This window comes from Artemia franciscana, chromosome 10 (genome assembly GCF_032884065.1).
Source record: "Artemia franciscana chromosome 10, ASM3288406v1, whole genome shotgun sequence".
In the NCBI taxonomy this organism is placed as follows: domain Eukaryota; kingdom Metazoa; phylum Arthropoda; class Branchiopoda; order Anostraca; family Artemiidae; genus Artemia; species Artemia franciscana.
The window spans coordinates 15,483,380-15,510,317 of NC_088872.1; the positions used below are offsets into that span (position 1 = coordinate 15,483,380).

The window sequence follows — 26,938 nt, forward strand, 5'->3', positions numbered from 1 at the left end:
CCTCATTCAAGTGCTGGTCTATATTAATCACTAATTTAGGAAAACAGTCTTCCTTTTCTCCTTCTGTCTCTTTTTTTTTTTTTTTTTTTTTTTTTTTGTGCTGTAGCATTGGTGATTTCTCTTTTCATGATATATATACAAGCCTGACGCATAGCCGTGCCAGGTCCTGACCTCGATATCAGCTACATATTTTTTCACCATAAAACTAGCATATTCACATTTATGGCCAAAAACAATCTAAATAGGTCGCAGCTTGAAGGAAGAATTTGTAAGTTTTTTCCATGGTGGTTTTGTCGAACCTATGCCAACGCATGACATCAAGAAGAGGCTGCAGTTAGAAGACAAGCGACAATGAGAATCAGCATATAAAATCCTTCGGCATAGCCGTCGGGCTCCCGATACTATATACATATATATATATATATATATATATATATATATATATATATATATATATATATATATATATATATATATATATATATATATATATATATATATATATATATATATATATATATATATATATCTTTGTCGACAAGCGACAAAGAGAATCAATATATACAAGTCTGCGGCGTAGCCGTGCCGGGGATAGGCATTGAATTCGGCTACATTTTTTTTCTTAAAACTGGCATATTGATATTCCTGGCAACAAAAACGAACTGAATAGGTTACAACTTAAGAGAAGAATTTGAATTTTTACCAGAGTGGTTGTATGGAACATATGCTAACGCATAGCATCATGAAGATGCAGCGGTCTGAAGAAAATCCACAATATGAATCAATATATAAAAGCCTGCGGCATAGCCACCAGGCTCTCGGTGGCTACATTATTGATTTTTATAGCCAAGAAAGGCTATAAACATCATTAATCTCTCATAGTAAATTTACTTCATGATTCCCTTCTAGTAAAGCCCTTAATATTTAAACCAAAAGAGATTGAAAAAATAGATTTCTTAATTCAAAATACATCGTAGTTTTAGTAAATGACAATTTTATTGTTTTATTTAAGGCAGACAATTAAGCCTGCTCCTAATATGTGCAACTTGGTATCTTTCAAACAGTTCGTGGTAACAAACAGTAGTAGGGAGCGACCCGGCTCAATAGTAAACGAAACTCTAAAAAACGGAATTTTCATACTAAAAGGTGTATCAAAAGAATCGAATTTTATGCTGATAAGTTTCATCAAATTTAGTCTTCGTCATCAAAAGTTACGAGCCTGAGAAAATTTGCCTTGTTTTGGAAAATAGGGGGAAATACCCCCTAAAAGTCACAGAATCTTAACGAAAATCACACCATCGCATTCAGTATATCAGAGAACCCTATTGCAAGTTTCAAGCTCCTATCTACAAAAATGTGGAATTTCGTATTTTTTGCCAGAAGACAGATCATGGGCGCGTGTTTATTTGTTTTTTTCCCAGGGGTCGTCGTATCGACCGAGTGGTCCTAGAATGTCGCAAGAGGGCTTATTCTCTCAGAGAAAACGAAAAGTTCTAAAGCCCTTTTTAAGTGACCAAAAATTTGGAGGGCACCTAGCCCCCCCACGCTCATTTTTTACCCAAAGTCAACGGATCAAAATTTTGAGATAGCCATTTTGTTCAACATAGTCAAAAACCATAATAACTATGTCTTTCGAGATGACTTACTCCCCCACAGTCCCGGGGGAGGGGCTGCAAGTTACAAACTTTGACCATTGTTTACATACAGTAATGGTTATTGGGAAGTGTACAGACGTTTTCAGGCGGATTTTTTTGGTTTGGGGTGGGGTTGATGGGAGGGGGGGGCTATGTGGTAGGATCTTTTTTTGGAGGAAATTGTCACCGGAGAAGAGAAATTCAACGAAAAGGCTCAGGATTTTCCAGCATTACTACAATGAAAAAATAAACATGAAAAAGTTTTTTCAACTGACAGTAAGGAGTAGCATTAAAAGCTAAAACGAAAGAGATTATTACGCATATGAGGGTTTATTCTCCTCCTAAATACCTCGCTCTTTATGCTAAAGTATCTTTAGTAATTTCAGCTATTTATTCTACGGCCTTTCTGATTCAGGGGTCATTCCTAAAGAATTGGGACAAAACTTAAGATTTAGTGTAAAGAGCGAGGTATTAACGAGGGGACAAACCCCCTCATATACATAACAAAAATATAAGAAGATAGAAGTTTGTTATGTAAGTTAACTCTTAAGTTACGTATATTTTTTACTAATAAAAACGTTCGTTTAAAAATTAAAAGTTCTAGTTGCCTTTTTAAGTAACCGAAAAATTGGAGGGCAACAAAGCCTCCTTCCTCACCCCTTATTTCTCAAAATCGTCTGATCCGAACAAAGAGAAAGCCTTGCAAATTTCATTTTAATAATTTATGTGCGGATTTATATGCAATAATAAACATGCATTAATTCAAAAACGTTCAGAAATTAAATAAAACAAACTAGCTTTTTAACTGAAAGTAAGGAACGACATTGAAACTTAAAACGCACAGAAAATACTCCTTATATGAAAGGGGCAGTTCCCTTCTCAAAGCCCTGCTCTTTACGCTAAAGTTTTCACTGTTTAATAAAGTAGAATTGAGGGAAAGAGTCAAACTTTAGCGTAAAAAGCAGGGTGTTGAGAAGGGAACAGCCCCTTTCATGTACGGGGTAATATCTGTTCGTTTTAAGTTTTAATGTCGCTCCTTACTTTCAGTGAAAAAACTATTTTTTTTTATTTAATTCAACATAGAATCTTCCTCTTTGCTGCCATTATTAAAGCACGTATTGAACGATAAGCCTTAGTCTCCCAGCTTCGACTGTACACCCAGCCATTTTCCTGCATCTCCTTCAATTCTTCCTAAGCTGAAAGCTTGAAGCTGTATAAGCAAGGGTATAATAGCTTAATTAGTATGCCTAGTTATGTGAAAGCAATACATCAATATCACACGCCCAGTGTGCTCGTGCTAATAGAAAAGCATTGTAAAAATTTCAAATATTTTTGTTAACATTATGATCCTTAGCCTCTGTAATCTGCAGAATCATCGATGCCTGATTATCTAGTTGATCTTCACTATACATCACCATGATTTTTAGCTTGTCAAAGGTTTAAGGGTTTTTTGAGCAGGTGAGAATCGTTTCAATATCCTTTTGAATACGTCTTGCGCTATTTCTTTTTTTCATCAGAAAACACTTTTCTTCTTTGATGTCAAGCCCGAAAACCAGAGTACTGGTTATCTAAAAGTAAGTAAAATTTTGGGACGGTGGTGTAGCGTGGGGTTTTGTAAGGTTGTGTGGCTGCTAAATTGTGAACTCTTTCTTTAAGCACAAAATATATACTATTAAAATTAACAAGAGCTAAGAGCTCATATGGCACTTGTGACGAGGCCCGAAGAGCCAAGAGCTCATATGGCATGAGCTCTAGCAAAATTCTAAGAAACAGTAGATTGATTTAAATGGAAAATCAGAGGCATATTGCCGGTCGGGATTTAAAATAAGAGCTTTGAGTCACGAGGTCCTTCTAAATATCAAAATTCATTCAGATCCGAGCACCCACTCGTAAGTTAAAAATACCTCATTTTTTCTAATTTTTTCTATCCCATCAGCCCCCCAGATGGCCGAATCGGGGAAAAAAACTTTATCAAGTCAATTTGTGCAGCTTCCTGACACACCTACTAATTTTCATCGTCCTATCACGTCCAGAAGCAGCAAACTCACCAAAGCTCTGAACCCCACCCCCTAACTCCCCCAAAGAGAGTGAATCTAGTACGGTTACGCCAATCAAGTAACTATGGCATTTGCTTATTCTACCCACCAAGTTTCATCCTGATCTCTCCACTCTAAGTGTTTTCCAAGATTTCCGGTTTCCCCCACCAACTCCCCCAATGTCAACAGATCTGTTCAGGAATTGAAGTAAGAGCTCAGAGACATGAGTTCCTTCTAAATATCAAATTTTATAAAGATCCGGTCACTTGTTCTTAAGTTAAAAATACCTCAATTTTTCTAATTTTTCCAAATTAATACCCCCCCCCAGCTCCCCCAAAGAGAACAGATCCGTTCTAATTATTTCAATCACGTATCTATAACTTGTGCTTATTCTTCCCATCAAGTTTTATCCCGATCTCTCAACTCTAAGCGTTTTCTAAGATTTGCGGTTTCCAAGATTTCTGTTTTCCCCCTCCAAGCCCCGATGTCCCCAGACATGATGCTGCATCATTTACAGCGAAGCTGTAGAGGGTATAGTCCCTTAATGTTTGGAAGGCTCTAGATTTTTACGTTTTTATTTCTCTTTATAAAACTTTTTTCTCAGAAAAAATGGCTCAGCTTTTCAATTTTCTTTGATTGATGAAACCAGGAATTTTGTTTTTAGCCCAAGTCCAAGCAATTTTGTTTTTACACAAAAAAAGTATCAATGTGTAAAAATGCATGACTTGCTTAACAATTCTTTCAAATTAAGGGCTGGGGAATTTTAAAGGGGCAAAAGCTGTTTATAACACCAAAGAATTGTATCCCTGTTTATGCCAAATTTGCCAATTTTCTACTGTTTGGTGAGAGGGAGTAGCGGCCCGCTCATTTTCCCAAATGGTATCTGATCTCCACAAACCAATTAGATGGTATAAAACGACGTAATACGGAATTTCTTCATGTCGCTTACGCTGTATTAATGCGCTCAATTTTAACGCACGAAAGCAGTACTGGCATTAGTATACTAGGGAGACTATTTGACACGCTACGCAGATGTTACTTTCTAATGTAGGTGTATTTTACTTAGGACTGTATATTCACATGCAGACCTTTTATTGTTATTTTTTTTTAATTCACACAGGCATACGGTCGAAACACCATGCCGTTATTCCTAGCTTTGTTTTTCTTTTATATGCATTTTAATTGAGTAGCTTATCTCCTACTGCACATCTTCGTAATAAATTTCTAGATAAAAAAGAATAATATATTGGACATTATATCCTGTTTCTAGCAAAGCAAAAATGACAAATTTTCTTTGAAGTAAAAGGTTGGCCGTAATAAACTGTGGCAAACCCTTTCATTTACGGCAGAAGAAATATATTTAAATTAAAAAGGGCAGAAATCTTATGTTCAGGATTTTCTTTCAAATAAAAGTGAAGAATGACACAAATACATAAAACAAGTGAACTTCGAACAGTAGGGTTGTCGTTACTCCTATCAACCTCCTACCCGTTAATTTCAAGTGGTTCCGAGCAAGGTTATGAAAACTTATTGCAGCAAAACTGATGCCCAATAGTAACTGAAATGTTTGGTTGATTTTCGACGGCTTGTTTCTCTTTACGATTCAGTGTGGCACAAAAAAAAACTTCACATAATTAAAATGATCTTAATAGCTGTACAGTAACCAACAAAACAGCTTAAAATCCCGTTTTTCAGATATGAATAGACCTAAGATGGAGTCAAGGGGCAAAACATATTTTCATTTTGAGGTCGTTAGTACTTTAAAAGTATTTTCACACCTTTAAACATAATTAAAATTTGGGTTATTTTCAGTGAAGAAAAAACAACCACTAGAAAGGTAACAAGTAAGAGGGTGAAAGGAGTACCGTCAAAAGAGGGGGGTATGCACCTACTAGATTTTTGTTTCCTTCTAGATTTAGTAAAATACCGTTTTAGGGGGCTATTCTTTTTGATAATAGCTGTTTTTTGAATTTTCGTTAAAATTACTGAAAAACGACAAATTTACCCTTCCCCCCTACATATTGAAATTTTCTTTTGCCCTCCCCCCAAATGTTCATGAATTGACACCATTAGGTGAGAGGATTGACAATTTCCTCTCTTACTCTTACAGGGTAAGTTTTTCTCATTTCAGGAGTTGTTGTCACTCTTTGTTTTTATGAACTTTTTAATTTATTTTCTGGCAAGTCTTGACGGTCACTTCCATAGCATCGCAGCATCTTCGCTGACAAAAAATTTATTTTAACTGGTTTATATTTTCTTCTTAATCGTATAATATAGTAGTATAGAATATTTGACACAAAAACCCCGCAGGACCATGGCCATAAAAACATACAAATACAACTAACAGAATAAAATACAGCTAAAAGATTTATTTAGGCACAGAAAGCCATTCAAGATCACCAATACAAAAAACAACTAAGTCATCACACAACACCCTCACAATGAGTTATGCCCACACGAATAAACCGTGTCGGATTCTTAATATTAATAAAACAACCATTTTACAAGCAATTTTTCCATCCAAGGCTCGTCCCTTTCATCTATTTCAAAAATTTCCTTTCTCAAGACCCTTAACTATCTACACTTCCTCAGAAACTGCAATAAATTTTTCTCTTACTCTCCACACATCATATGTTGCACTGTGCGGAGGATTTGTATAGCTTTGTGGAGACATTTGCTCTGTTTTTATTTCAGTTTCAATACATATTATAAATATCAAGTCGTCAACCAGCTCTATTCCCGAATATTAAAAACATACCTTACATTAGGGTATATCCCAGATTTTTTCTGGGGGGGGGGGAGGGTACACAAAATGTATTGAAAACGCATCAAAAAATTGTTTATAAACATTTGTTACGTTTTTAAGTGTCAAACATTTATATTTTTAGAGGGGGGGCAAAAACCTTATCCCTCCCCCTTCACTAGATACGGCCTTGCATTACATAGAAATAATTCACAATTATTTACAAAATAAAATGTATCGTAAGTGGCCGTGGTTGAAGTCAACATATGGCAATAGGGATGGTTTCTTGTATTAAGTATTTTAAGTATTTATTAAGTATATATTAAGTAGGTATTAAGTATGCATGTATTATTAAGTATGTATTAAGTATTTTAGGTTTAGGACAGCAGTTAAAGAGTCAATGGTCTTTCATCCTTAATAGAAAAGCCATACTTCATTTTACAATGATTTGAAATTACTGACAGGATTAAATACGACAAACGGATTCATTAAAATACTTATCGCTCGATAGCCCAGTTTCTGGTTATGGGTCCCCTTTGCTTAGAACAAAAAAATGCTATTTTTACACAGACCTACTGAGAACTAAGACTAAGCAAAATAAAAAAAATGTAAAGAAAAAAAAAGACAAGAAAAATTACAGCTATAATAATATACAGATATTTTGGTCAAAACCTCTGCTCAGCCTTCCTGAGTGCACAAAAGTAAATAGAAGGTAAAAAAAAACGCATAGAATTCTTAAGAATAAAATAAAACAAAATGAATTTTAAATCAATCACTAAATTGAAACAGGCTCTCTCAGAGAAATGGTAAATGGACACTTCCTCGTGGCTGAGAGAGGACAACCTCAGTTGTCCTTTCACCGTTACTTTGAGAAAGCCTCAATAATTTGGGATTTTTACTTAGTTTAGTTGATAAAATTAATTTTATTAACTCTTTTAATTAATTTGATATTTCATCTCCTTGACAATATTTTTTTCATTTTGCCAAGCATAGCAATTTTGGTCTTAGAATTATTTATATGAGACTGGGCCCCTGGGGAATATATTTTGGCTCCTCCATCCTGCCAATTATATTTGTTGTTTATATGCCAACTAGATCTACGTTGCATGGGCAACGTGATGTGTTGCGGCAACCTTTGTCCGGTTTCGCCAAGTAAAGTGTTGCGAGAGCAACACTTTGGTTTTGATTCCTTGCTTCGATTAAACGCTGAAGTTGTTAATCTGTAAGGATCTTAAAATAAATACTAGGTACACCAACTCGCAAAAGTTACAAACCCCTCATCGCTGAAGCGGATTGTAGCCTCACAGCCGATTATTACTTACAATTCCCCTATATGTCTTACCACTGGAACCAAATTGGTCTTACCATCAAACACACCGGAAACAAATAATAGATACACCAACTAGCGAAAGTTGCGAACCCCTCATTGCCGAAGATGATTATGTGCTAACAGCCGACTGTTGCTTAAAAATCCTCTATATATCTCACAATTGGTATCGGCCTATTTTTGGTTTCAGCGTGTACCTTACTACTGAAATTGTCAGTCCCTTTAAAATTTCAAATTGGTATATCTCATGAAGGAAGTTTTCTACCAAAATACTTCTACCAAGTACAAAATCTAGTAAATATTGATCAGCTCATCAAGAGCTATTGACTACCGACGAAAAAAAATCTATCTGTGTTTGTTCAAAAGTTGACTTTTTTGCCGTAGGCGAAGTTTCTAACGTCATCACTTAGAAAGGAGTAAAGAATAAACACTAATATCTTTAGCAATGAGAGAACTTTAAATAGACACTTCTGATACCATTTCTCTACCGCAATCCCAAGTGCAAAAAAAAAACGAATGATAAACTCAGCTGAAATTACGAACAGAAATGGGTAAAAACAATAGATTTTTTGGCCCCAGGCAAGAGTTCTACGAAGCTTTCCAAAATGCAAAGTCATATTCATCAATCCCACCTAAGGTCCACACTTTCCGTAAAAACCGCAGAGGTTAGATCCTTACCACTTTCTAGGAATAAGCTGAAATCGGGGTGCTAGGAAAAAAAAAAGCACGACAAGACCGAAGGGTTGGTCTCGCATCCCAACGAAGATGTTAGGTCATAGCAGTCATGGCTCTAACGATTGAAAGCAAAGAACTGTGCAAAAAAAAATCCTCTATTATTCTAGCATGAATTGCATGAATTTATATTTTCGTGCTGTATACTACAGCGCATGGGTTTTCAAAATGGTCGTGTCCAACCCATCTTCATTTTGAATTTATCTCGCAGGCCCGGATTATCTACATAAGTGCGGTCATATACACAAATACCTTGCTTCGCTTCGTTTCGTTTATCACAACGAAAACTTTATCACAAAACATCTTTTTCAAAGAAAAGTTAAGAGTTCCATTTATCCAAAAACGAGCAAGAATAATGTCAAAATATCATCGAAGCGCAAAACTACCACAAATAACTATCAGTAAATAAATGAAACTCAAATAGAACAGAAATTACAATAAATAGCCGAGTCAAGCTCAAAAATAGCAGAAAAAATGAGTAGGGTTGATAACCTCAATGCCTTCTCAAGACCAAAACATAGTTCTCTCAAGTCCATCCAGAGTCCATCTCAAGGCGCATCCAGTAAAAATTTTGAGGCAACCATTTTGTTCAGCATAGTAGAACGGTCCAGCAAATATAACTTTAGGAATATTGGGCATGTCAAACCCCCACAACTATACAATCGGTCTATTATGTTTTAAACTAAATGTTGCTTTAAACCTTTGATTTGGAAAGAAGTAAAATTTTTTCTAATTGGCTCCTTTATTTTTTGCCTAGAGTGTCATAGGTCATATGGGCACTAAGATCAGATTGGCTTAGTATAAGGTATTTTTGTTTTCTAATGTTTATTTTGTTCAATTTTCCTTTTTAAAAGTAGTATTTTTGTAATATAGAAAATCTTAATTCACTATGCGTCGTTTCTTTTGTGAACGTAACCCCGACGCAAAGTGAGGTATTGGTTTTGCTATTTCTACATATGAACTTTATGTATATTTCGTAGCCCCTTTAACTTTAAGAATGATCAATAGTAATCCATGATAAGATTACTTATCATGTAATCTTGAATTTATCAATCCATGATAAAATTCATCACAAGAGAAAACACAAGGTAAGTGTTATTTTTCCTCAGGATCTCGGTACTTCATAGCTTGCTTGACAATTCTGATACTTTGTTTTCATTTCCTCTGCTGAATGATCTTTTTTTTATTTCGGCCAATTTTTACCACTAGTAAGCTATCCGTCCAAGTTCGGAACAAAATGTTCGATCACTGTAGTTCGGATCAGGCCTTTTCTCCTTATTAGATTTTATGAATAAATTAAGAAGATTAACATATATTTTAGGTTTGCTATGACCTTTAGGAAATATTAAAATATCTTTTTTAGTCATATAGTTATATTTAACAAGTCATAGAACGTTCTCAAGTGCCACAAACATTTTAATGAGTGTTTAAATTGTTACCAAACTTTGGGTAAAATGATACTCGCTATAGTTGCCGTCTAACTAGTTACAAGCCTATTTCATTATTTATATAGATGTATCCTTTTGACATGTGAAGAGCTAATATCAACAAAACATTCTGCATTTTGGGTATGGCAAACGGAATGAATTCCAAATAACATCTGTTCAACTCGAAGTGTTTTAGTCAACAAACCAATTCAGCTAACATGCTTTTTTGCCCTTAAAAAGGGTGAAATTTAGAAATAAGTGGTTTCTGAAATCCATTTTGTACGTCTACAAAACTGTAAAGTTTTTCTTGGTGCGGCTGCATTTTGTAAAAGATGTGTTTTGGTTTTGTATGTGAAGAAAATAAATTGCTCTAAAAAAAATTCTCTAAATTTAAACGCCATTTTTTTCTTTTGTAAGCGGTTGTGCGTGAATAAGGGCATAGATTAGGTGCCATAATTCTCTGAAGTTGCTTCTAACATGAAAGATGAAGGCTACCGAGCTGCAACTTCTCAGTGGCTAGATCGGACAGTGTTATTCAAAAGGTGATAAGTTACAAGACACAAATCTAATAGTATGTTGGAAACGAAATGTTTTTTTTTTCATTCTCATAATTTAGCAAAGACAAGCAGTTTAAATTAGAAAGATCTAACCTCCTTGACGGGACGAGAAAAAATTGAAATTATAAGGTCTGGAGGCAGGAAAAGAGATGTAACGCATTTTGAAAAAAAAACTGGAACTTCAAATGATATTGAGAAACAAAGGACAAGAAAGCACCAGAGTAAGCCAATCGATGGAACATGCTTTCTGTGAGATTGGAACGTGGGGTAAAACACATTGAAATACTGTACTCCTAAGGGCATTATTTTCTCCCTTTGAATTACTGAGTCCTCCTTAAATATTGTACGCTTCAATCTTAGTAGTTATTAGAAGCACATGTTCACCCTATATCCTCTGATCTCTTGCACATTAGGTATGTTAAGGGGGCTGGTGGTTGATAATAAATTACCCCTGGATGTTTCTTATTTAGGAGAACTCGAACGTACCCTATAGATAATTGAAATCTGTAAAATTTCCTTAAATGATCTTGTACCTGAACTTAATCCTTTAATTATGCATGTGTATATTGAAGGTGATAAAATGGCGCCAATAAATTACAAATGTTTGCTAATCAGTCCGTCTTTGATAATACAAAGTAAACAAAGCAATTCATCATCATTATGACCGGTACAAAAACCAATGAACGTCAATGCTAATTAATTGTGATATTACCCCACGGGATTTTTTACTATCTGTCTTAGATGTGGGTAACTTTGTACCTCAGATCTTACGTTCAATTGTGCTTTGTGACCAACCCAACTTACGTTGGGTTTTATGTGCGTGTATCCGTTCCACCTTTGATTTACATGTAGTGAATCTTGTGTGTAACTCCTTTATTTGCCTTTGACCTTTCTAACTTGTGACCTTTGACTTTTGACCTTTTTAACTTCATTGACCGTTTTAGCTCCCAGCCATTTCTTCCCCAGGGAAACAGCAACAACTTAAAGTTTGGCCTACTGAAAATCATAACACGCATTAGAGCCGGTTATATTCTTGCTAGGGTTCTTACCAACATCATGAAACTCAGAACTGGGCTTAACATCAGCTTCAAAATGCTGGGATCTGCTCCAGGGAGGAATATCGAACAGTTCGTGGTAACGAATTGTAGTAAGGAGCAACCTGGCTCAATAGTAACCGAAACACTAAAATACGGAATTTTGAAACCAATAGTTACATCAAAAGAATCGCATTTGAATACTTATTTTAAATATATAAGTTTCATGAAGTTTAGTGTTATGCTTCAAAAGTTACGAGCCTGAGAAAATTTGGCTTATTTTAGTAAATAGGAGGAAACACCCCCTAAAATTCATGGAATCTTACCGAAAATCACACCATCAGATTCAGCGTATCAGAGAACCCTGCATTAGAAGTTTCAAGCTCCTATCTACAAAAATGTGGAATTTTGCTCCCTGGGAGGAGCTGCAAGTTACATACTTTGAACAGTGTTTACATATAGTAATGGTTATTGGGAAGTGTACAGACGTTTTCGGAGGGATTTTTTTTGTTGAGGGAGGAGGGGCTGAGGAGAGGAGTTTGTGTGAGGGGATCTCTCCATGGATGAATTTTTCGTGGGGGAAGAGAATTTCCATGAAGGAAGTGCAGGATTTTCTATTATTATTTAGAAAAAAAAAACAATGAAAAAGTAAAAATGAAAAAGTTTTCCATCTGAAAGTAAGGAGCAGAATTAAAACTTAAAACGAACAGAAATTATTACCTCCTCCTAATACCTTGCTCTTTACGCTAAAGTATTTTTAGTAATTCTTGTACTATATATTTGCTATATTTTTACTGTATTTTTAGTAATTTCAACTTTTTATTCTACGGCCTTTGTGATTCAGTGGTCATTCTTAAGGAACTGGGGCAAAATCTAAGCTTTAGAATAAAGAGCAAGGTATTGACGAGGGGGTGAACCCCCTCATATACGTAATAAAAGCATACGAATATAGAAGTTCATTACGAAAGTTAATTCGCAAGTTATGGATATTTTTTTTTACTATTAAAAGCGTTCGTAAAAAATCAAAAGTTCTAGTCGCTTTTTTAAGTTGCTAAAAAATTGGAGGGCAACTGGGCCTCCTCCCTCGCTCCTTTTTTTTCAAAATCGTCCGATCAAAACTATGAGAAAGCTACTTAGCCCAAGAAAAAAAAAATTAATGCAAATTTCGTCTTAGTTATTCATTTTCAGAGAGCCAAAATCAAAACATGTACTAATACAAAAACGTTCAGAAATTAAATAAAAAAAAACAAGTTTTTAACTGCAAGTAAGGAGCGACATTAAAACTTAAAACGAACAGAAACTATTCTGTATATGAAAGGGGTTGTCCCCTCCTCAACTCCTCACTCTTTACGCTGAAGTTTGACTCTTTCTCACAACTCCACTTTTTAAAACAATACAAAACTTTAGCGTAAAGAGCGAGCCGTTGAGGAAGGGACACCCCCTTTCATATACAGAATAGTTTCTGTTCGTTTTAAGTTTTAATGTCGCTCCTTACTTGCAGTTAAAAAAAATACTTTTTTTATTTAATCTCTACTAAGAACTAAAAAAGACACGTTAAATAATGGACTACATTTATTTTTGAACGAATAGAGTCACTGGATGAAAGATGACAGATTGTAGAAGATTATCCTTTTTGGCCAATACAGCCATCTAGGGTCAAATGAAAGCAGGTCGTCCCCAAATGGGGTATGAGGAGATCGTAAGGAAAGATTCAATAGAAATGAGAAATTCTCGGTAGGGTGGAAATAGGAAGGCTTTAAATAGATTAGGATGAAGAAGGAGCATGCGCTTGCCGTTTTGGTCTCAGACGGCTTGGGACTCAAGTGAGTTGTTAATAATATTAGAAGTAATTTGATTAGTACCATGAAGTTCATTTTTATTGTTTACTTCAGTAATAGCAAGACATCAATTGAACCTGATACAACTGAGACAAAACTACTACTTGGGTTTCGATCAAGCCCAGGTTCTTACAAAACAAGTAAGTTAGAAATGCCTTACGATCACAGAGTCTCTTTAAAATAGAAAATAAAACTTCATAAAATGCAGATTGGAGTGAGATCTATATCATCCAAGAACAAACTATTAACCTTGAATACTTCGCTGCAGTTTTTACTTTACACGACTTTATTTAGAAGAAATACGATAACAAAAATGAGATTAACGATCTTGAAACATTAACGATCTCCTTAATTGATTAACGATCGATTTACGATTAACTTAACGATCTCTTATTTGATTAACGATCTCCTTTTCGAAAGCTCCATGATCCAGTTAATATAATTTTTTCCTATTAAGTTTTTCTTCAGCCGGTAACGATAGTTAAGTCAAATAAGTGGGATAAGATGATTTCGGTGGAAGGATTTAGAATAAAAACTGCCCCTGTCCCCGGGATTCTTTGAAAACCAATTAAAAGAGCGGAAAAAACTATCCTAAATGGCAAAGGGTATCCAAAATTTTGATTTCTTACGGAATAGGGTAATTTCAAACTCAGATCACAAATTGTATAAAGTAGACAAAGGACACATCAATACCCGAGATACCTTTGCGCAAGTAAGTTGCTTTGCAATGAAGCGGGTAAGGTCTATTCATTTTCAACAACGAGGAATAAGGCACGCGTTTCTGTGTTCGCTTGTCATCTGCTCCTCAAGTAAATAAGATGCAATAAAGGCTGTAAGCAGATCTGCTCACATCTGCCTTCTTAATTATTCTGTGTTACTTATCTGAATTGACGTGTGCCTATGACAACTACTGATAGTCTTTGACAGCAATTGGATAAGCCAAATCTTTTCTCATTGGTATATGATTCGCCAACGAGATGACTTGACAAGCCTCGATTTGCTGCCTGTGTTTTTCTTACCCGCCATTATTTCTTGAATTTCCTTCGACCCAAAGGAGCCATCCAAAATAAAAAAAAAAAACTTAGTAAAAAAAAATAATAATTTTTGATCGATTGTAGCGTAAGGTTGCTATGTTGCATGAAAAATATTATCCATTTTAGGTGTTTCAAAACAAAATATCATCTAGACCAAAAAGTTAGGGAAACTGATTAAGAGACAGGGTGTCTTTGTCTTTTTTTCACTACTGAAAAAGGTTAAGAAGAATAGGAAGATAAGTCTGTGAGCCAAGACTAGGACAGGTGGAAGTTACAGTGATTACAGTGGTCAAGTATGTGTTTTCTGTATTTATGTAAATATAATTACATAAATAATTTTCTTTATTTTTGCTCTAGATCAGACAAAAGGTAAAAATAAACCTCTTTTGTGAAATGGGGACAGTAGCTTCATTTATGCAAAATTAAAACTAGGAAAGGTTCTCTGTATAAAATATAGCCCTTATTATTTTACACTCGCTTGTAATTTCTACAGGTTTGGATATATTATATGCTCTACATACAACATATCCAGAACTTATTCAAACTAGCTTGTGCTCTCGATGAAGAATATAGTCCTTATTAGTTTATGTTCACTTGTATTTTCATGTATTCAATTGTATTTATGCTCACCTTTTTAGTTCATATTCACTGAATATGTTGTGTGTTCTCCGTGAAACATATCCAGAACATATCCAGAACATATTAAAACTAGACGATGGTCTTCCTTACATAATCCAGCCCTTGTTATTTTACGCTGAAGATAATTAAAAAATAAAAGTGTGCTATTTTCCAGAACGTATCCAGTTGGATTCAAATAAATTTAAACCTATAAAAGGTGCCGTCCCATTCAGGGACTGGTGCATTCAGGGGATGGCTTGGTGCAGCAGTGAGCTGTTAGTGGAAGTATTTAATCGAGATAAAAATGCTAATAAATGAATATTATATTTTTTTCCTAAGATTTGTTTGTCTAGATTTTCTTGGTAGTGCTGTACGGTCAGTGGTAATAGCAATTCTTAATCCCCATTTGAGTTCGTCATAGAGTTCAAAAATTTTGGGAACCCATAATTTCCCTCTTCCCAGCCCATTCAGAGACGCCCCTGAATGGGCTGGTAAGGGGGAAATTGAAAGTTCGTGGGAGGGTATAAAGAAGAAAGTTTTGAATAAACTGAGCTGGATGAGCATCGGGCCCAGCTGTGTTGGTCTTAGATGGCTTGGTGCTGCAGTGAGTTGTTAGTAGTAGTGTTTTAATTGAAATAAAAAAATTAATAAATTAAGATTATATTTTTTTTTCTAAGATTGGTTTGTCTAGTTTTTCTAGGTACTGCTGTACGGTCTGCAGTAATAACAATTGTTAATCCCCATTTGAATCGTCATAGAATTCCAAAATTTTCTTCTTTTTTTATCAGCGTGATCTAGACGATGGGTGTAGCTAGAGATTCCGCAGACGCCAGCAATCGATAGAACTGCACTGGCTTCTAATTAAAAAGTGTTTTTGACAGGAAGCATGTTGTGACATTGGATCGGTGATCGATGGTGGGGGGGGTGAGTTAGTACGTACTTAAAATTTCTTTTTTAATTCCAATTAAATCCAACTAATTAATTTCTTAATTCCAGTGTAAATTCAATTAATTACGAGCTCGTGAGTTTTTTTTTGGTTACGGGAAAGAGAGAGAGGAGGGAAAGATATTCTCATTTAAAAACCAAACAAGAGATTTAGGAGGAACAAAGAGCCATGCACCTCGACTGGTTAATAAGAAGTCACTATAAAGGCTTAAAATAAATTGCTTACAGGTAACTTTTGTTTTGAACTTACAGGTCATAAGACATGTCATCATTTGTCTTTGTACCCATTAATATAAAATAAGCGGGAAGGGGTAAAAAAGGAAGCACAATAGTCGGTAAATATTGAAATAACTGTAGGCTACAACAAAACTATCACACAAATATTTTAATCATGTTTTGAAACTGATAAGTATTTCAAGAGCTATACCGAAAAGTGGTTCTTATTGGCCAAATTTTGGATCAGTTGCAAGTAGCCTACATGGTATTATCTTGAAGAGGTAGGACAATGAAAAAACGTAAAAAACAAAGAAAATATATTAAAAAAGTTGAATCTGTGTGAAGATTAAGGACAAAAACTATACTATCTTTCCATCATGCAAACAATGAAGGAGATGCAATTGAAATTTTTCTTAAAGGCAATGAATTGCAGATAAAACAAAACTAAATATTTCAGTTCTATAACTAATTGTCATCTTCAGTGAAACTACAAATGGAATAAATGTAAAATTTAACTTAAAATAAAGACGAGGAAACTTAAAATGGAACTAATAATAAAAGTGACAATAAAATAACCCTAGCTCTGTTACTCTGAACATGTTTAGGGCTGAAGCTAGGTCAAGCAATTTGGAATGCATTCCCAGAGTATATAAGGGAGTCTGAGAGTCTCCCACAGCTTTAGAACCGGTTTTTTGAATGATAAATGATCAAGATGGCGAAGAGAAGCGTATTGAATGAGAGTGGGCTATCAAGAATTTTTCAGGCCTGAGAAATTATTTGATTTTTTGTATTTAATGAGTTAGTATTATTGAGGATTAAAGTAAAATGAATGTAGTCGCTATTACAGACCAGAACGGCCTTTCTACGACTAATTGGTATGTATGTGATATAAAGGTTTTAAATAACAATCTACCTACCTACCTACCTATTTTATTGATGCTTTTATTTTTCGTTTTATTTTCGATTTCCTCGTTTTTATGGTAAGTTGAATTTTATCTATATTCCACTTTATTTCTGCTGAAAAGAGCTATTAGTTACACAGCCGAAATTTCCAATTAGTTTTCGTCTGTAATTCACTGTTTGTTTGTTTTTTTTTTTATAATTTGCTCATTGCATTGTCTTCTGTATCACTTCTATATAACAATAGGAAACCAGGCACATAAGAAGAAACCTTTACAGGGGGCAGGAAAATAGCAGAATAACCAATTATATTTGATAATTTGAACAAGAAGTGCCCTGGAATTAGGGAAAAATTAGGATTTTAGGGGATATGGTAAGTTTCTATACGAATTGTGAAAATCTCCATTTAATCTTATTATACATCACAATAAATCATATAATTGCTAAACAGTCATATATATTCTGCAATTCTTATTTCCAGAAAGCACAGGAGGATGTTTTCTTAAAGGATAAGTTTTTTAGGAAAAAGCCAATTCTAGGTCACAAAGCTCCGTAAAAGCTGGGGAGCCGTGGCTTTCTTTCAATTTGTGGTAGTTTGCTTCTTCTGGGTTTTAATCATTCGTTATTTTATCCAAGAAACTTCCTTAAGAATTTTGAATCTTTCATGAATATAATACTACCTGTCAACGCCAAAAAATAGGATTTCGGGGGAGGGGATGGTACGTTTCTATACAAATTATGATTGAATCATAATAAGATTGAATCTCCATTCAATCTTATTATGCATCACAATAAATCATATAATTGCTAAACAGTCATGTATATTCTGCAATTCTTATTTCCACAAAGCACAGGAGGATATTTTTTTAAAGGATAAGTTTCTTAGGAAAAAGCCAATTCTAGGCCACAAAGCTCCGTAAAAGCTGGGGAGCCATGGCTTTCTTTCAATTTGTGGTAGTTTGCTTCTTTTGGGTTTTAATCATTCGTTATTTTATCCAAGGAACTTCCTTCAGAATTTTGAATCTTTCATGAATACGAAACTACCTGTCAACGCAAAAAATGAGTAGAATCCATCTGTTGATTAGTTGAACAACTTTTGAAAAATAAAATAACTTTTATTATTAAGATTATATACAAATTACAAAATTCTCAATGACCGTTAACTTTGAAAATATCTCTGAGCCACCAGAAGCAGATTTCTGCCTTTGTCTGTGATTCATTAGTAATCGGTATGCACATTTTCAATAGGAAAATGACCTCCAATTATCTCCATATTAACCAGAAAGCCAAGTTTCGCGAAAATTGTTGTAAATTAGAAACAAAGTGATTATGATGGTTCTAGGTCACAGTGCCTTTTTAAAGGTTTTTTCCCCTAAATGAACTTTCTTCCCCAATATCTTTTCTTTACACGATGAGGCATCTAAAAAGCATTTTTCAGAATTTTTTATTTTCTCTATTTTGGCTTCTCATTTTTTGTTTTCCTACCTCAGTAAGATTAGAATTTTCACAGTCCAAGTCATTTGGAAAATTTCTTTGGTAAAATAACATATTTAATAATTTACTGATAGTTTAAAAATGAATAATTGTTAATAACCAAATAATTTGTGACAAGTAGATTAAAGTTTTTGCTTAGACAAGTGGTATTCCCAAAAATTACTTTCCCCCTTTATTTTGGCTTCAAATTTCCTGTTTATTTTATCTTCGTAAATAAAAATTGTCACCCTTTGATAATAATATTGCGAAGAACGTTTCGTTCATAGAAAGAAGGTGAGAAAAATAACGACAGAACTTAAACAAGCCTTGGGGTTACACGCTAAATATGCCTCTATGATAAGGACATTGTCTTTATTCAACATTATGTCATATAAATTGGGTATTCTTTCAACGAACAAATTATTCTCAAAGTGGAACAAAAGACTGAACAGTTTCTTTTTTCTGCTCGAAGGCTATATGAAAAGAAAAAAACCGAAAAAGGAAAGGAAAAAAAAAAATCTTTTTATAAGCGAACAGTATAGTATGGCGCCAAAAGCCTATACAATAGTTCTTTTGTTGATTCCCCGTTTCTAAGCTCCTGATAGATTGGCATGCATCAAAACAGGGGTGGCGTAATTTCCTTAGGCTATATAGCAATGGGCTTACGCATAAGAGGGGTAAAAAAGGAGGTATAGTTATTTACAATAGAGTGGGGAATCTGGGAACGCTGGGATAATCTGACGCCTGACGTCTATAGCATCAGTTTTTAACAGAAATGGGTACGAGAAGCATTTTGAAACCTTCAAATCTTTTTAGTGGTAACTTAAGTAGTGATGGTGAAGTTATTAAAAAAGTAAGGACAAAGAAAGGTGAACATACGCATGTTCCAGCAGTGCAAAGACGAAACGCTAGAGAACGAAATCGCGTAAGGCAAGTTAACCAAGGTTTTGCGATTTTGCGACAACGAATACCGTTTGAAACAACGGTGACTAAGTGTGGCCGTGAAAGGCGAGAAAGAAAGTTAAGCAAAGTGGATACCTTGCGCTGTGCGGTTGAGTATATTCAGAACTTAGAGCGGCTTTTAGAAACAGATGAAGGCGGTGAGGATGAAACAAAATCTAACGAAATACCGTGTCAAACTAATGATGCCCGCATTTTAACGCAGCCTTTTGACTTACAGCAGCAAATGTTTTTGTCTCAACTTTATGCAGAACTAAGTGGAAGGCGGAACACGTATTTGACAGGAGAAGAAATTGACCGTTTAATGAGAAACAGTGATCTCAATAGCCCTCTAACAAGGGTGTTTCAACCTATCATGTCCGATAATGGAGGAGCTACAATTGAGTGTGAAACAGGTAATCAAAATGTTAAAAAAGAAGAAACAACAGATAGTGACTCGTCAATATATACTTGTGATGAAAATAATAGCCCTCCGACGGCTAGCTCAGACTGGTATCAGCACGATCAATTCTGAAAAATTATGCCTATGATTATTCCAATTAACTCTGACTGCGATATTTAACTATTGTCTTAGTAGTTGTGCCTTTAATTCAGCTTGTGCCATCAAGTTTTTTGTAATAGATATTTTGTTACGTGTTATTTTGGCACTTGTATTATAAATACACTTCGTCAATGAGAGTTTGTTATTTCTTTCTTTTTCATTTGACCGCAGGTAGGATAGAAAGTATAATTAGATGATAGCCTACCTTTGTTTCTTGTCACGTACGTTTTTAAGGAGGAGATGTTCAAGTCCAGGCTCCCCTGAAAACTTTAAATATGGTACTATTCAAGCTAAACTATCTTTTATTAGACATGGATTCTCCTAATTTGACTTGATTCCCTCATCCAAACTTTGTGCCCTCCCCCCAATCATACAACCATGTTCTAAAATATGTGCATTTTGAAACGTAAGTTATTCTTTTTATGATGCATTTATGGTAACAGCAAAAATCAACAACAACAGAACAACTAGTAAAAAAAAAATCAAAAAAATCTTTGAGATAAAATATGTACTGGGCTAGACGACAGTGGAACAAGCACTGGCAGCTATAAATCGTTGAGCCTATCTTGATGTACATATTTGCATGGAAGTGACACATTCGTAGGGAGGTTGAATTCAAGAATACTACCACCAGGCGTAAAAATAGGAACTATTTAGGCGGCCGAATAATAAAGGACTAATTTCATTTGATAAATTGGATAGGAAGTTCCCATATATTTGGCAAAATTTAGGATTTTAGGGGGGCCAGGTCCCAAACCACTCTTGCGTATCTTCCAGGTACTCAACCACTCTTTCTGGTAAGGACGGCTTAAAAGTAAGTATGAACGCCCATGAGGAGCAAAAACAACTGATGGCAAATTCTAGCACTATGAAATAAAAAAAAGGTAAGGAAATTTTATTGAGCTTTCATAGTATCATAACATAGGAAAGTACCCTTCATAAGACTCTGCCACACAAAAGGTCACGCGAAAACAATTTTTTGCAAAAAATAATTAATATTTGTAAAAACAAATATTAGCAACGAAACGGAACAAAAAACTTTAGCACAAACGTTAAACTTAAAAGTGAACGGCAACAAACCTAATAAACGTAAAACGAATATGAAACTGATAACCAAGTCTAAATTCCTTTAAGTCAAGTTCAGTTCAAAGAAGATTTTGTTGTTTAATTCTGTTGAATGCTCTTCCACTTAAATTCAAATAAAAAATAGATTTTAATAATTTAATTTAAAATAATTAAAATATAAATTTAAATAATTTAATATTAAATTAAAATAGATTGTATACGCCCAAATCAACAGTTTGACTCTTTTAAAAATGAATTTAATACTGATATAGTATTAGTGTAATCATTTCGTTTTGTTCACATTTCAAAATAACAGGTGAAACGATAAAGGTTTATACTATGCTATTAACCTACTTCCACTTAATGTTACTGTGAAAACACTATTAAATATAGCTTTGTTTAGTCATTTATATCATTATAGTCTTCCAAAGCGTTTTTTTCTCCATTTATTTTTGTTTTGCTTCGCGAGAAAAATACCTGTGGCCAACCATAAAAAAAATTTTGACAATTGGGAAAAATGAGGAAAATTTGGGGGAAATGTAGATTTTCTGGATAATTTGGCAAAAATTCATGAAACTCCAATTAAAATAAAGACACTTGTACAAGAATATTTAATAGAGCCATGCTGATAATAAAATAGCAGCAAGAATTGTGTTCTTTTAGCAGTTATGTTGGAGTGAAAATAAACAATTGCTAGTATGGAAACTGGCCTGCTTCAAGCCAAAAAATTATTTTTTTCATTTACGGTGTTTTAATTACTTAAATTATTCTGAAAGCATTAACAAGATCATACTCGACTTACTTTTGATCCACAACAGAAGGTATTATCCGAGTGTAAAATTATACGCTTCAGGGGCCTATAGGTCTTAGTTGCAGATAGAAGTAAAGATCCTATTTGTGACCCACCTCACTGATGATCCCTAAAAGGATCATTTTGGAAAAATCCTCGAAAATATCCATTTTCAATTTAATTAAAAGGAAAGATACATTATCTCACTCATCTTCCTGGAATACAAGAGAAAGGAAAATCGTCAGAAACGTCAGACGTTTTTAATATCAGAAATGTATCCGTCCAATAGTTTTGTCCCAAAATACTAAATGTATTTGAGTCTTTTCTCAAATAAGTAGTTTCTGAGACCACACTGGATGAGGTTGACAAAATGACAAAAGGAAACTCTTAAAGGAGTAAAAAAAATGAGGATGCTTCCAGTCAGTAGAAATAAAATACAAAGTAAATATTTCAGTCAAGCCCTCAGCTCAAGTGTTCTCAGCGCAAAAATGGAAAAATAAAGAAAGACCGTAAAATACATTAATGGACAACCACAATATAACATTGCATGGAGAGGGATTTCCTTTATTTTAGTGCTTGTTTTTAACGTTTTTTATTTGTTTTTTGAATGTTTTTTGCGTCTATTTTTCTTTTTTTCCCATTTTTGCAGTGAGGATGGTTCAGCGGAGGTCTCGGCCGAAATATTGTCATTTTATTTTTAATTTCAATGGCTTGAAATATTGGCTATATTTTCTTTTCTTCTTAAGAGCATCTTATTCTCACCTTGTCTGTTCTCAAAATATTACAGTAGATAAAAAGAATCTCGAACTTTAAAACAAAAGTTTTGGGAAATTCAAATCACTGCACATAGTTTTGCTTCAATAATTGTTTAAGGGTACAAGTAATTGAGGATGAGGTTTCAAAGGAGGTTTGATTAGACACGTGGTTTGCGGTGCCGATAAGTAAGTGTCATTCGGATTGGTTATTTTCTATCCTATTTCTCTATTTTTGCCACCTCCCTGGACATATTTTTTTTTCTAAAGTTGGCTGATAGACTAGAGTTGTCATTTTGATTAGAATAATAAGTAAATTTCTCTTTCAAAACTAACTTCATGGTCCAAATAGGCCTTTAAATATAACCTATTTTCAAAATATTGATTTACAATTGATGTTTTTTTTCAGGATCGTTTTTTATTTTTCTCTTTTAAGAAATGTGAATAAATGAATATATGAACAACGCTAAACTGCAGTCTTTTGCCATTATTACTAGCCTATTTAAGTAATCATATGTGCATAGCGTCTGTTGTGAAGGGAGTTTAAACACAGATCGTCATAAGGGATTCTAAGGTTGGTTTCATGGGGGCCGTTTAAAAAAACTTTAGGGTGGGGGCAACAAATATTTTTCAAAACCTAGACCTGGACAATATGTTGATTTTTGAGATTTATTCTTAGTGGAAATACGGAAAAAAGAATTTCCAATGAAACAAGATATTTTTGTAAAAAAGAGGTGTTTTTCCATGAAAATACTCACAAAAGGTATTTGGTATCAGTATAGTACTCCCACACTCAATAAAAAAATATTTTAAAATTCTGGGAGACACTTTAAAACATTTTAAAATATGTACATACATCATTCCTAAATGTCGATCAGTGAACTTTAACTCCATGGGTATAAGCCCTGAATTGAGGCTTTTAAGAAGGAAACATGTTTAGATATCAATTCTTACTCTATAGTATGCAGAAAAATTTTAGTTACCTCATTCCAACTACAATTTCATCATAATTTGCCCCCATCTCCCCTAATGTGCAAATATATAACCTAAATTAAATATTTCCCATGTGTTTTTCCGTGTCTTAATTTCGTCGCAGTTGACCCAATTTACGGGTACACGGATTGAAACAAAAGTGACGTATGGCAAAATGAAGGGAAATATATAATTTGGACTATATGTTTTCACATTAGAGGGTCTGGGGGTAGAGTATAGTAGAATTGCAGTCAGAATGTGGTAATTAGAGTCTTCCCGCATATTATGAAGTAAGAATTAAACCCCTCCCCATAATTGAGATGTATAGAGGACTATAGACTAAAGGATACGTACTCATTAAATTTTTAATATCAGTCTGTCATGTCATTTTCAATGACAGTCTAGCGTTCAACTATTAGGAAGAGTGGGGCTATATATTTGTGAATTAGGAGTGGTGGTGGTGGTAAATTTTAGTGGTCTACATCTTTGAACGACATAAGTAAGAATTTTAAAATGTTTTAAGGTAGTTTCAAAATTTTAATGTTTTCTTATTGAGAGTGGGAGAGCTGATACCATGTATTTTCTTAAACTAGGGGAGCAAAAATCTAGGGTGGGCAATTGTCACCCTCCACTCCCCAGTGGATGCACCTGAGTGATTGTCATAAACATATTTGCAATTGACAAGGTTAGATTAGAGTGAATGTCACATCCCAGCTGGTGATTGAATAAATACGGCTCCGGTAACTTCTGTGGCTTGAGTTTATGATAGTTTATGACAACTTGGTGGTGACATAATATGATAGAATGCTGCCACTCTAAATAATACTAATTTGCCATCAATATTATTCTATACTTTGACATATATTTTATTATTATATGTTATTTTTTAACAAAAGGAAAGATCCAACTCCATTTCTGAAAATTTCCAAAGTTCCGTAGAAACAGGGCTATATCCATGGTTTTTATTTGGAGGGCTAATTTTCTTCGTGGGGGGGTATACAAAAAGCAAAAAAATTACGTATTTTTGTTGCTTTTCTTACTAGTCGAACAAACATTTGATTGAGAGAGGGCTTCGAACTAAGCAATCCCCCCCTGAATACAAACAACAGTAGGTAAAACAACAAGGAATTAATCCAAGACACTGAACAAAGCACGTATAAAAATATAACAAAAATACTTTCAATAAAATGCGCGATCATTAGAATTTACGATAATAGTGGAAACAGTCCTAGAATCACGACTTCATGGAAATTCACCCAGGACCGAAAAAACACGAAAAACTAATTTTTTATTTCAAAGCTTGTTTTTTTTTAAATTTCGGATCATTTTTCAAATCGTGCCGAAGAATCCTCCTATCCGTGGTCAAATTTCCCCGATAAAATGGTTCCATACAATCACCTCTAGAACAAAGTAAAAAAAAAGGACAGAGTAATAAACACGCATTCGTAGCAAAATACACAAAATTCCACAACTTTTAGATAGGATGTTGAACTTCGACTGAGGGATTCTCTGATATGCTGAATCTGACGGCACGATTATCATTAAGATCCTTTGACTTTATAGGATTTTTTTTTAGATTTTTTTTTAGAATTTCGGTTACTATTAGACCGATTCGCTCCTTACTTACAGTTTGTCACCAAAGTTGTTTGAAACCAAATCGAGAGCATATTTTAAATGCTCTTGATTTTTTTTTTGCTTGAATGAATTGCGTTGTTTCGTATTGCTTTTCTTTAGTCCTGGTTGAACTTCTTGAGGCAACGATTCTAGAACTGTTTTCATATCTAATCTTAGTTTTAATGATCGTGCAGTTTATTGTAAGTCTTATTTTACATTTTAATATGTGCTTTGACGAGGATGGCTCTGGATATAGAGCCGAAATGTTCATTTAAGGATAAAAAAAATGTCACTGTCTTAGATTAATTCCTCATCATTTTACCTGTTGTTGTTTGCATGATGGAAAGGCAGTGGGGTCTTCGGTGTTATTAATATCCCCACTGGATACCACCCTGCTTAGAATTTTTCGAATGGTACAAATTTTAAGAATTCTGCCGCACTGCGGAGTTGAGTAAAAGTATATTCAATTAGAACGGAGTAAAATAAAGGCGCAAAAAAAACTAACCGTGCCTTAAAACGTCACATCTTTTGTTAAAAACGAACTTTCAACAAAGGAAACATTATTCATGCATGCTATTAAAGAAGAACATTTTTGGAAAATTGGGTTAGGGGGGGGTGATTGCTTCTCCTCTTCCAAGGACCAATTTTATTGATGCTCAAGCCATTACATAAAGATTATCTGTTATATATTGGAGATCTGAAAGAGCCAGTATCCAGAGCCGTATTGAGGGGGAAATTTTTGTCCGACTGGTAAAAAAGTAACAAACGTCATATAAACAAATTTTGAGGCGTTTTATAAAAATTCTTTTGTAAGCCCCAAGCCCAAAAACCTGAATCAGCTCTTGCCAGTAGCCCTTCCTTTTTGCACCCTAGTAAATGGTATGTGCCTTTAGGCAACGTTGTACCTTCTAAACTGTTGGACTATAAAAATTCAAAATAGAAATCCTCATATCTTTTCTTTGCATTGTCTTTTTTGTGTTCATGCACGTTTAAAAATTAATTTTTCAAAAACTACTGTTTTTCAGGAGGAGGGGGTTCCAACGATAAAAAAAAATAGCTTACAGAATGGGAAACACCCTGAATTTCACGAAAAATTTGGATTCCAGCGGGATTTTTTTCCGGGATGTACAAAAGGAATTTTTTGGGGGGAAGGGGGTACAAAACTTTAAAAAAAACGGATAAAAATTTGTGGCCTTAAGTTGTAAGTAAGACCTAAAGGGGGTAGGTTGAATCATTTGGCTCGAGCTCATAGTCTCAAGGATGTCAGGTGATTGAGTGACCCCCCCTAATTCATTCTATTTTATTGACAAGCTCCAATTATTTCTACATACGTTGCTTGCTTATGATTTTGGAAGAATCCCCCATACCAACCCCTCCTTTGACAGCTGGACCACCCTGAAATAAATTCATGCATTCAAGCCGGCTTCTGAGTTCAGATGAAATAAAACAAAAAAAATATTCAACTGAAATTAAGGAGCAACATTAAAACTTAGAACGAACAGAAATTATTACGTATATGAGGGGGTCTGCCCCCGAGGTATTGACGAGAAGGCGAACCTCCTCATATACGTGAAGCCTCTATAGAACTTGAAGCCTCTATAGTTGGGTTCTCTGATACGCTGAATTTGATGGTTTGATTTTCACTAAGAGTCTATGACTTTTAGGAGGTGTTTTCCCCTTTTTTCGAAAATAAGGCAAATTTTTTTCATGCTTGTAGCTTTTGATGGGTA

At 34.5% G+C, this 26,938-nt stretch overlaps 1 protein-coding gene and 1 long non-coding RNA gene across 2 annotated transcripts in view; both read left to right on the top strand.

Annotated features, from left to right (window-relative positions):
• Positions 1–26,938, top strand: part of LOC136031832 (uncharacterized) — a 275,292-nt gene that overhangs the window by 174,636 nt on the left and 73,718 nt on the right. The gene's annotated exons all lie outside the window — the stretch shown is intronic.
• On the top strand, positions 19,259–20,152 carry LOC136032388 (uncharacterized). Its single transcript, XM_065712702.1, has one exon. The coding sequence runs from the start codon at positions 19,290–19,292 to the stop codon at positions 19,986–19,988; it is 699 nt and encodes a 232-aa protein (XP_065568774.1). The 5' UTR covers positions 19,259–19,289; the 3' UTR covers positions 19,989–20,152.